We start from the raw sequence: 12,299 nt of genomic DNA, 5'->3' as shown, positions 1-12,299 counted from the left end.
ACGATTGACTTAAGCTGCATTCACAATCAATTCGCGGGCCGAAGTCCACTTCGGCACGAAATTAACCATTCGCAATAATCTTGGAACCAAATACTCAAATGAATCAAAAATGTAACTGATCAAAACATAAGCATCAGCATCATCTATAGCCGGCACGAAATTCCTTGCCGAAGTGATAGTTTGCAACTTGCAAGAAATTTTGTCTTGAATTTCATTGTGAATGGTAACGGAGAACGCCATCTGCTAAGCTTCCGTGCCGAAGTGCACTTCGGCCCGTGAATTGATTGTGAATGCAGCTTTACGCTTGATCTACGATTTACGTCACTATTCACTTGTTACTTGCTTAGTGCTGTCCGCCGGATTTTTTTCAGAAGATAGGATTTTTTTTTAGTTTTCTTATTGGAGTTCAAATTTTCTTTTGCTTTCTTTTCTCATTCACCGCAGTTGGGGCGATTCTTTCTGTGTTTTACGATTGTAAGTGGCCGAATATAGCCCAGAGGTAAGACGACACTCCGTTTTTTTATTATTCACTGTTGGAACTTCAGCTCCTATCTTCCCCATTCCTATACCACAGTCTGAGTCCACCCCTACTGTCATTAAAGTACCCTGATGGTGTGGATTCCCGTGGGGTACCGAAGGCACTTTGGGGTGGCTCACCCTTCCCTCAAATTTCCCATCTCTTTCAGTTCACCCCTACTGTCATTAAAGTACCCTGCTGGTGTGGATACCCGGGGGGTACCGGAGGCACTTTGGGGTGGCGCACCCTTCCCTCATTTCCCTTCTTTTTATCTCGTTCCCGTGTTCACCCCTACAGTTAGGGAGGCATTCTGCTGGTGTGGATAATTTTTCACCCCCTTACCTTGCTGAAGTCCGATATCTGTCCGTTAAGTGTACACCGAGGAAAAGGCGTTACAATATTGATTACTTTCTAGCCATCGTAATTTTTCTGGAACCTCCACAATTCATCTCTTCTCAATTCACCCGCTAGGTACTACGAAAATCAATACGACATACAAATAAAATAATTATTTGGGAAGCTGCTGAATACTTCTATGTTCGATTACCCATGACAATAATGCATTATTAATTGGAAATTAACCAATAAAAGGGTTCTTTAACAGCTAATTTCGTGTACGTTAAACAGTGCTATAATTGAGAGGTCGGCGGAAATAATTCATAATGAGGTATTTTTATTTATTGACATTGGGAAAATACATTGATCAACAATGGAAAAAATCAAAATTCAAATACATATGCTTCATTTAATCCAAATTTACTTTTTTATATTATATGTACAAGATTATAGTCACATGAAATGTCAATGCACTAAAAATTGCTAAGTTGATATAACAAACTCTTTATTATCATAGTTAAAATGTTTTTTGTCCTCTTTACATGGCTATATTTTCTACTTCTATCTTCTTCTTCACTCCCAGAACTACTAGAATTTCCATGATTTGTGGTATTTAGTACCATTTCTATCTTTATGTCTTTCTTCATAATCATGATGTTTCAATCTAAGATTACATTTTGAGCTAATGAATTTGTTACTGTTTCGTTCATCTTCCCTCTCGGTATAACTGCTACCACTTGTCTTTCTACTTCCATGATTATTCTTGGTATCCTGTCTTCCTTTATACTGTTCTTTCAATATCACTACCACTAGAGCTTTTTGTCCTCAAGTTCATTTTGTCCCCACTTTCTCTCTCATAACATGCCTATGTTTCTGTTCCTCATCTTCTCTTCCAGCAAAACTATCTTTTCCGGATCGGCTCATTTCGGATGTTATGTTTCTGATCATCAGAACTGTCACTCAAGCTTCTAGAATTTTTATTTACATATCTTCTTTCACCTCTGTAATTTTTATTAGATGATTTTCTTCGATTTTTCTTCATAGTATATGAATCGTCAGAATGTACACTATTGGTTACTTTTTTTTTTTCTTTTTTGAGCCTTTTCTCGATTTTTTCTAGTTTCCTGTAAAGATGAAGAAAATTTTTGTTAATCAAGAAAAAATTGAGCGTCGACGTAGAGCTTATCGGGACACAAATATCCTTCGAGGAATTGGATGAATGGATAAACAGAAAGTTGAACAATGAATATTAGAGGGTATAATATAGGTAAAAAAAATACACAATTGATTCTTATCCGAAACAAAATTCTCATACATGCAAGTAATATATTGTGATATATAGAATCAAAAAAAGCTAGTCAAATTTCTAGAATTAATGAAGAATAACCATCTGACAAATTCTGTAGAAAGCTTGTTAAGCCCAATATGGAATTCGAAAAATAACAGCTATTTCTGATTAATAAGAAGAATGGAATATATTTCAGACAAATAGAGTAAAAACAATACTACAGTGAGAATTTTCAGAATTTTAATATCTTAGTTCCTAGCAAGTACAGATATTGCTGTGTGAGGTACTTCAACAAGATCTCACCAGAATTACGAGCCGAAAGAAACCCATCAGTATTCAAGAAGAAGGTATACAAGCTACTACTGGAGTTGGAACCATATACCGTTGAAGAATTCCTTATTTAAAATTATTGTTGGTATTGTTTTGTAAGTTTGACACTATTTCCATTTTATACTGTGGTTTCATTTGGAAAAAAAGTTATTTATTATTATTATTATTATTAAGGGTCTTGCGACACTCAGTACTATGGGATAATAGCTGAAACCCCACTGATAAACTACTGTAAGCTGTATCATGAATTATTGGAATAATTGGTGACACACAAAGTTGTGGAGAATGACAGTGTAATGTCCTCTACTCTCTTCAAAAGAAAACTAAATATTAAACTTTATTCCGTCCGTCACAATCGACGCAAAATTAATTATTCCAGATCCATCGAAATCTGACAATTTGATTCAACTTTTGTGATACCCTCAGCAATTAAAATTGCAATAACCTGAAATTAACGAGAATTCGAAACTACACTTCGCTCAAATCTGTTCTACAATCAATTGCATCGATATTAAATTTGGTTATTTCTTACCTCAAGAGAGCCTTCTTCTGTTTGAAGGATAACGATTTTAGGAAAGTAGCTTCCCAATTCTCTTCGCCATTCGTTATCAACTGATGTTTGGACATTTCTGAAATGGAAGCATGTTGCTTTTTCAAAGCCAAACCTTCCTCCAACATTTGATTCACAAGTGTATTTTGATCCATTATTTCAGAATTCTCTAAAGATCTTGCAGCACTCATTGATAGATTGTACATAGGACATTCTTTGTCTGTAAAACAAAAAGAATTAATGCTATGATATATTAAATGAATTTCAAATCTACTGACTGATTTAACTATGCATCTCAGATTTTTCATAGAATTTTTGAGGATTCGATTATATTCTGTCAGATACATATAGTGTGGTCAAACAAAAACTCGAGCGAAAACTTAACACCTCGATTTTCCGGATCTACAATGGAAATGTGCAAAATCGCTCGGAGCCGTCAATTTCTGATTGGAGGAGGAACAACTTTTCCGCTCTTTGCATCCCCGTAACTGCAACCCCAAACGGGGGTGATCACAAGCCCATGATTTTGAACAAGGATGAGGGGTGTTGCGATACCTCAACCTCATGTTGAAGATCTTATCGAGTACTATCTGATTTTGAAATTTCGCTTCAAAATTTCCATCGACAACGAAATGACGGGTAAAATGGCGGAAGAGTACTTGTGACTAGTTTATTGAATACTGGAAATTGGAACATTCACGTCCATGCTGTAACATAAATTTTGCAGAAAACGTTCACGTACATGTCTGGTGTAATTTGACGGCATTAGAGAGTTGAAGTGCTGCCATGAACGTAAACGTTATAATTGAAATCTACGCATGCTCATTCGTCAGTTTTTAATGTTAAACTACGTAAACTAGCGGTCTCCCACGTATATCTTAAACATCTCTGCACGTTAATCGAACCTTAAACGATTGTGTGATCATATTTTGGATAAACATTTGATCACACAATCGTTTAAGGTTCGATTAACGTGCAGAGATGTTTAAGATATATGTGGGAGACGTATCATCATATCATATTTTGGATAAACATTTGATTATTGCAAAAAATGTCTCACTAAGGTAATAAGGTACTAAAATTATGGACGAAAAAAAAATTTTAAATTACCAAGTGCTCGATTTACATGGGGTCTATACCGCTCACTGCTCAGGTCTAAATAATATGACGAATGGCTCAGAATTTTGAACTCAACTTCCGTTAATGAAGGAAGAATTAGAGAGGGGAAATTTTTCACATGAATTGAAATACAAAACTGAGAGTACAAGACCTGAATGATTTCTCAATGGGGCATTAAACAAATAAATCTCTTTATTCCACAATAATTGAAAATTATAATGAAATGGTGTCATTATGTACCATGATGCAGTAATGGAAATACATTGGATATGATGGCTGTGTGACCTATGTCAAGAAAGATATGTATTTACCTTGATCATAAAATAGAAGAGATAGGTTCCACAAAATTGTTACAAGTACATAATGTAAGAAAAATGAAACTTTCATTTACTGCTAAACAAATGGCCATCGACCTTGGGTCCTTCAGCCCCACAAAAACATAAATCGGACAAAAAGAAAGATGATGGCTGTGCTTAAATAATAAACACCATAAAATATAGGCAAGGCATTTGATAAAGTGCAACATGATATCCTACTAGAGAAAATGGAAGAGATTGGTATAAAAGGAATTCCAAACCTACTACTCATATCATATCTCAGCAATAGAAACTAGATTCTATAAGTAGTGCCATGACTATGCGGTGTGGAGTACCGCAGGGGACTGTCCTGGGGCCACTTCTATTCAATATCTATATAGACAACACACTTTTGCTACTACATTATCATTATTTACGAGCGTACCTGGAAAAGAGTTGTTAAAAAAAGCTGAAGATGCAATAAATGCAATAAAAAACTAGTTACACTACATTGTTGATTAAAAACCCGTGAATAATATTGAATGAAAATCTAACATGGAAACAACAAGTAAAGTATACCGTATACCACAAATAAGAGAAGAAAATTTATTTATAAATTCAAGCAATTGAGATATAATACACAGGAAACTGATCCTGAGAGTATTCTACAAGCTTGTTGAATCAATTATGAAGTATGACCTAGTAGAGTGGGGAGGAGCTTAGAAAACAAACATTACACCACTTTTTATAGTACAAAAGAACTTTATAAAAACCATCGTCTTCAAGGAACATAGATTCCCCACCTACAGACTACCTCTTGATCAAAGACAAGATAGATCAATACTTTGATCTATAGGTCAGAATTAAAACATAACACAAACACTAGGAGTGTATCATCCCAGGATGTTCAGCTACCCTACTAGATTAATACTGTCAAAAGCACGAAAAGTATCTTGGTCTAAGGACATATAATCAGCTACCAAGAGAGCTCAGATCAGCTAAATATAGGAACATCAAAAATAAAATTACTGGATAGATGAAACAAGGGCACCCAAATATTAGAGGATATATTTTTGGGAATTTAAGGAGAGCAGCTGAACACAGATTTTTGGATCCATCACACATCTATAAGGCCATAAATCGAAGGGATCTATTTTTTATACATAAAATTCTTTATAAGGATTCGAAAATGATCAATTATTTACATTTCTCCTAATAATTTAACTCAAACCCCAATTTGTTGAGTGCTGTTGAGAACAACATTCGAATTAATCAAGAACTACGGTAAGGAAACACAAATGTCATAATTTTGTACACTTTACAAATATAGCAAAAAATCGTAGCTACTGAACTAGTTTCCGAAGATTGAAAAAAATACCATTTGATTCCTCATAAAAAATTCTATTAAAATCGAATTCGAGCCAAAATTATAATTATTATATTACTATAGCATATATTCACCTGTGTTAATATGGCCCCATTTGTGACATTTAATACATCTCACATTTCGAACTTGAATACCAAATGGTTGATCTCTGATTTCTTGATCTCCTTTACAATAGCTCTCACGAGGGGCATTATATTTTCTTTGCCATTCGAATTTATATTCAGGTTCGTTATCTTCTCTTTCCCTTTCTTTTTTCGCGCCAGGAGGTGGTTCATACATAAAATTGATGCTGAGCTTATCCTTGCTTTCCTTACTGAGCATAGCTTTGTTGTCATGGAGGTCCTGTTCTTTTTCATACTGCTGTCGTAGTTCCTCCTGTTTCTTTTTATATGCTTCAGCCTTTTGTTCTGCCATCCATACCTGAAAGAAGTTATATAGGTTTGTCAGTGAAATTCTTGAGAGCATTTAGCTACTGAGCTGTTTCTTGCACGTTAATTTTGACACATTAACTTTTGGTTTTTTCGAATAGATTGTAGAACGTAAAAGGATAACAATAAGAAAGAGGAAAAGTGAACCATGAAGTTCGGAATTCGCACTTACCCGTTTCAAATTATCCCTCGAAGCAGGGTGGAAAAATTTTTTGCACATATAATTATTGAACCCTTTCCCCATGATTACGGAATTACTGACTGAATATTATCACTGTCACAAAACGAGAATAAATCCCTATTTAAGGGACTATTCAACTATTACACGAAAATGAATGAAGTCTCGATTATTAACTGCACCGTAAAGTCAGAGACAGATTACAGGTGGTCTATATGAGTAAAGTCAGAGACTTCTCTATGAGTAAAGTCTGTCTATGGTAAAGCATAGAGAAAGAACTTCCTTTGTCTATGTTATAGAGAGAAGGAGAAGAAGGAGTATATTAGCAAAGATTATTAATTCCTCTTTGATATTAGTGATCTGTGAGGAGAACGATCGCTGCTTTGAGATATTAGGGAGTTGAAGTGTGCACAATAGAGAGATATGGAAGCATCCTTAACGTCATGCGGTAATAACGTCAAGCGCTAATAACGTTACGACGCATGCGTATTGGCGAATCCAAAAATCTAAACGCCGCCTAGCGGCCAAATCACTAACCTAGAAAGTGAGTAATAACTTGAGTTTAACTTCTTTGGGTTAGATATTTTCATTACATATTCGGTTACCAGTGAACTATATTCACAAAGCGTATGGTCCGTATATACACATTTGGTAACCGAATGTTACCAGAGCGGTTACTCTGGTGACAGATATTGAACCGAATTGTCAGGAATTCGACATATACGGACCACCCACTTACTAACCAGAAGAAACCAAAGTGTATATACGGACCACAGCCAAAATTTTTTGGATATCTGACTAGAAAAATAGGTATTAAAATAATTTAGCGAGTATTTATATCAGTGTCATTCAGTTGAGAAACTATTTACCAATTTTCACTATAATTTTAGGTTAGGAGATATCTTTGTTCTAGATGAATTTTCTAGTGTTGGACGATTAAGAAAGGCAATGCGAATTTTCATTTCCATGATTTCAATAGTGCCGAGAAATCTGAGCAGAAGAAAGTATATGAGATTAAATTTCTAACATAACTGAAGTTGTACATGCATTACTGAACTTGCAATCTTCAAGAGATGATATGTTGAATATTTCAAATGAAAAGTAGTGATTTGACTTGGAATTTTGCAAGCAGTTGAAAGTGATCAATAATTAAACCGTTCGACAAGAATTTCAAATTTCGTTAATGAAATTACAACTGTAGAATTAATTTTCAGGCGGTCTTGTTGAGTTGGTTGTAATTGCTGGAAAATAATTTCTGTGTTGGCATTTTGAACTGCATAATATGTTTTCATCCAAATAAATTATCTCAAATATTTACATTAATTTATTTCCACAAATTACATAATTCATGTGAGTGTGATGATAGAATGAAATCTTCTGGATATAAGTTCTTGTAAAATCTTCATCAAACGACACCAACATGTTCAGGAAAGTTCTGGAGGAACCCGAGCACAATCAATAATCCCATAATTATTCACTACCTTTACAAATATCTCTATAATCGAATAAAATCTACGATAACATTGCTTTCACAATAGAGTTTTCACGATGATTACTCATCTTCCGCCATGTTTGTTGACAAGTCGCAGCGCCCTCATCGGTAGTTGGATTCGCCAATTTCCATTTTCAGAATAGCGGGCGGTATTAACGTTACCGCATGCCGTAATTAGAGAGTTGAAGTGCAGCCATGAACGTAAACGTTAACGTTATAATTGACATCTACGCATGCTCATTCGTCCGTTTTTAACGTTAACGTTAGCGTCAGCTTTACGGCCTACGTAAACTAGCGGTCTCCCACGTATACCTTAAACATCGACGTACGTTAACCGAACGTTAAACGAGTAGCACCGATGACTTGCGAATGGCCGAATTTTGATTGTTAAATGCAATTCTCGATAACCTCAAACTGTCATTGTTTACATTTCCTGTGTATTTTCTCATAATGAACGAAAATTATAGGAAATCAGCAGTGATTTGAAAGTTATCAAAAGGATTAAGTTAAATTACTTTGTTATCAGATTTTATTCAGTACATAAGGAAATGGCTGAATCTACACTGCAATTCTCATGTCTCTAACACTTGAACATTTCATTTATAATAAAATACTTCCAAGCTGAAAATTCTCTTTATTAGGCATATAAATCATTAGAACATCAATATTTCAAATATTATTCCAGCTGTCGAGGCTCAATATTATAGATATTAGATAAAAGAGAGTTCCACTTCAACTCTCTGTATATTAGTGTTCTATGCTCTCTACTCTCTCTTTACGGCCTACGTAAACTAGCGGTCTCCCACGTATACCTTAAACATCGACGTACGTTAACCGAACGTTAAACGAGTAGCACCGATGACTTGCGAATGGCCGAATTTTGATTGTTAAATGCAATTCTCGATAACCTCAAACTGTCATTGTTTACATTTCCTGTGTATTTTCTCATGATGAACGAAAATTATAGGAACTCAGCAGTGATTTGAAAGTTATCAAAAGGATTAAGTTAAATTACTGTGTTATCAGATGACATTCAGTACATAAGGAAATGGCTGAAACTACACTGCAATTCTCATGTCTCTAACACTTGAACATTTCATTTATAATAAAATACTTCCAAGCTGAAAATTCTCTTTATTAGGCATATAAATTATTAGAACATCAATATTCCTGAAACTTTGCTAGTAACCCTACTCAAGAGGAAGGTTACGTGGTTAACTTCGTGTGACGTCATTGAAACGTCATAGTTACGTTATCTTCGCCAAAATGTGGTTACACAAGTAACTACAACCTAACCATAGTTAACCACTAGCGCCAAAATTCGCCTTTTGATGTTCTGTGGATAGAGGATCGCTCCATAGAGAAAGGGAAAGAGCAAAGATTATTATTATTATTATTATTATTAATGCAGTAAGAGCTGAGGCTTAGCCTTTGTAGCTCAGAATACAAATATAAATATGTACAGAAAAAAAAATACAGGCAGTACAGTGAATATGCAGGCAGTACAGTGAATATTATAAACTATATGAAGAAACCATGGACCTATAATACCAATTTATAGTAGTAGTAGTAGTAGTAGTATTATACATCTATGGAAGAAACACAAACAGGTAAACACAGAAAAAAGCACCACAGAAGAAGAGTCAGCAAAAACACAACCATGTTAGGTGTTGGCTGGAAGAGACCGATATGCATCATATCCGTTTTTGAAACTGTTCACGCTTGTCGCACCCACAACATCATCAGGCAGTCTGTTCCAGGCCGTGAAGATTGTATTAGAAAAAAAAGTTTGCCTTTGGGTAGTCTTAAATTTTTCTTTCATCAATTTGAACATGTGCCCTCGTAAGTTGTTAGTGTTACGGGTAAATAAGGATGTTAGGTCGACTCCCATCACATCATTCATAATTCTATAGGCGAATATAAGATCACCTCTGAGTCGACGCTCCTCAAAAGAGGTCAAACCAAAGACACGCAATCTTTCCTCGTAGCCATAGAGAAAGCGAAAGAGTCTCTTGTCTCTGCTCGTAGCTAGGTCGATTGCGACCATAGCAAATACGCGTTGCCCACCGCTGCACCGCCTCTAACTGATTCACGTCTGCCCGTAGGTTAGGACACCAGGCTGGGCCAGCAAATTCAAGAATCGGCCTTATGTAGGTTTTGTATATATTACAGCAGACAGTAGGGGAACAGCCACGAAAACATTTTGACATCGCGAAAACGAGGCTTCTAGCCTTCGAAGTGATCTTCGCTACATGTTGGGACCAGCTCAAATCGGACAAGATCTTTGGAAAAGAGTTTTCTCTCGTCTCTGTATGGAGAGTAGAGAGAAGGAGAACGATCGCCGTACTAAAAATGTGTCCCCGAAAACGGGAAACGTAGGATAGGTGTCGCTGCGATTGCAGCGGGTATCGATAAGGGGTGGGGATTCAAGCGTCAATTTGAAATTAACAGCCTTCGTTTTATTTTAGGTTATGTGTCATCGTGGTTTTTCTGATGATTTTTCAAATACCTTTCTTCAAATCTATATTAAATATGAGTTCTCTGAATTATATGCAATAAAATGCAAGTCGAAATCAATGAAATTCAAAAGAAATCACTGATCAAAAAAATTGTACCTACTTTGTTTATCATTGTTTATTGAAAGCAGCTATGTTAGTTGGTTTACAGTAATCTTCAAAATTATATAAATCCGTAGTGAGGAGTAGTAGTTACCTTTCTTCAAATCTATATTAAATATAAGTTCACTGAATTATATGCAATAAAATGCAAGTCGAAATCAATGAAATTCAAAAGAAATCACTGATCAAAAAAATTGTACCTACTTTTGTTTATCATTGTTTATTGAAAGCAGCTATGTTAGTTGGTTTACCGTAATCTTCAAAATTATATAAATCCGTAGTGAGGAGTAGTAGTAGTAGACATCAAGACAACAAAAGGTAGCAGTCTCAGATTTATCACTTAAGTATTAGAGTAGATTCTGTTTTTAATACTCAGCTGAGAACCGATATAAACCATATATTATGTTATGCCAACAAAATTCTTCAAGAATATTTACTTCTGAACCATGTAGTTTTATTGGTTAGATATTCTTATTCAGAAGAGTCAACTTCTCACGAGGGATGACAATTTCGATTTCGTTTATAATGAATCCATCATCTTTTTGATATCTTCATCGCAAAAGTGCTCTTGACACACAAATTGATTCGGAGTCGATTCTTGATATAAGGTTTTTCAATTTTCTCTCAAAAATGCTCTCGGAAATTTTAATGTCTTCTCCTTTTCTTCCCGATGCCAAAACACTCTTATACTAGCGCACGCTTCAACATTTCACCATGGTCATATGTTGTTCTCTTATCAAAAATCGAAAATAATAATATTCCTATCATCTATCACCAGGGAAACAGTTCACTCAGCCAACGAGCAAACTACAATTTGATTTGTGTAAATCAAAATTATGCACTCTCGTGATGGCCAGCGGGCCTGTTGACAAAAGCATGAACTACCCTATTGGTACATATTTTAGGGGACAAAAAATCTGTGGTCTCAAAGCAGCGATCGTTCTCCAGAGACAAGAGAAACTCTTTCCCTTTCTCTATGTCGTTCTCCTTCTCTTAAGCGGTGAGCACATAAGGCCTGTTTTGGTTCGCTTTTAGGATGGTTCCAGAACGGTTCAAAACAGTCGCACATTTATTTATTCAGCGTAAGCTCGCGCGTAGCATGCGTGTAGCTTCCCACACCATTGCTGCTCCACTACTTTGAACCGATTCGGAACCGCCTCAAGTGTGAACCAAAACAAAGCTTTAGAGAAAGGGAAAGAGTCTTCTCCAGTGTTGCTAATCGGCGGATTTTTATCCGAATTGCGGATTTTTTTAGCTCTCGCGGATTTTTTTCGGATTTAAAAATATTTCGGATATTTTCGGATTTTTTTTATGTTCTACAGTTTCAAAGAATTTCTGAAGAAATTGAATTATTCAAATCAATTATTGAGGCTCTTGCCACTAGATGATTGAATAATTCAAATCAATAGTAGAGGCTTCGTCCACTAGATGTCCCGTTATAATTTATTGGCATTGAACTTTCTTTAGTTCAATGTTTATTGGTCGAAATATATCGTGGAATATTCCTATTGGGAACTGGAGAAACCAGAGAAATTGTATGCGTGTAATTTAAAATACGACTTTCTCGCGAATAGAATATTTTTTTTGTGAAGAATTGTACGATCTGCAAAGTTTCTTGAGGTTTACGAAAATGTGCGAGCTTTGACCTCATATGAAAAAACTATACAAGCGGGATCGATGGGGATTTTTGGAAAAGTGTTTGTTTATGTTAAGGTAATGAAATAAATAACGTATTCGGTGTTCTAGACCTGGTGCAAAGT

The 12,299-nt window shown here is 35.5% G+C and overlaps 1 protein-coding gene across 1 annotated transcript; it reads right to left on the bottom strand.

The window, feature by feature from the left end:
- Window positions 1-1,177: 1,177 nt before the first annotated feature.
- LOC123313146 (corepressor interacting with RBPJ 1-like) lies at window positions 1,178-6,621 on the bottom strand. Its single transcript, XM_044897885.1, has 5 exons — window positions 6,424-6,621; window positions 5,898-6,243; window positions 3,004-3,241; window positions 1,767-1,977; window positions 1,178-1,722 (listed from the first exon to the last, which is right to left on the bottom strand). The coding sequence occupies exons 1-5, from the start codon at window positions 6,493-6,495 to the stop codon at window positions 1,708-1,710; spliced, it is 882 nt and encodes a 293-aa protein (XP_044753820.1). The 5' UTR covers window positions 6,496-6,621; the 3' UTR covers window positions 1,178-1,707.
- Window positions 6,622-12,299: the final 5,678 nt, after the last annotated feature.

This window comes from Coccinella septempunctata, chromosome 5 (genome assembly GCF_907165205.1).
Source record: "Coccinella septempunctata chromosome 5, icCocSept1.1, whole genome shotgun sequence".
NCBI lineage: Eukaryota > Metazoa > Arthropoda > Insecta > Coleoptera > Coccinellidae > Coccinella > Coccinella septempunctata.
Note: the sequence above shows the minus strand (reverse complement) of the source record. Positions and strands in the feature narration are given on the sequence as shown.

What these genes read in the sequence shown, in the direction of transcription:
- LOC123313146 (XM_044897885.1), bottom strand. Translation starts at nt 6,495, where the DNA reads ATGGGGAAAGGGTTCAATAATTATATGTGCAAAAAATTTTTCCACCCT. An exon ending in CGAGGGATAATTTGAAACGG is followed by an intron (nt 6,244 to 6,423) that starts GTAAGTGCGAAT and finishes AACTTCTTTCAG; the next exon opens with GTATGGATGGCAGAACAAAA. An exon ending in CAGAAGAAGGCTCTCTTGAG is followed by an intron (nt 1,978 to 3,003) that starts GTAAGAAATAAC and finishes TCATCTTTACAG; the next exon opens with GAAACTAGAAAAAATCGAGA.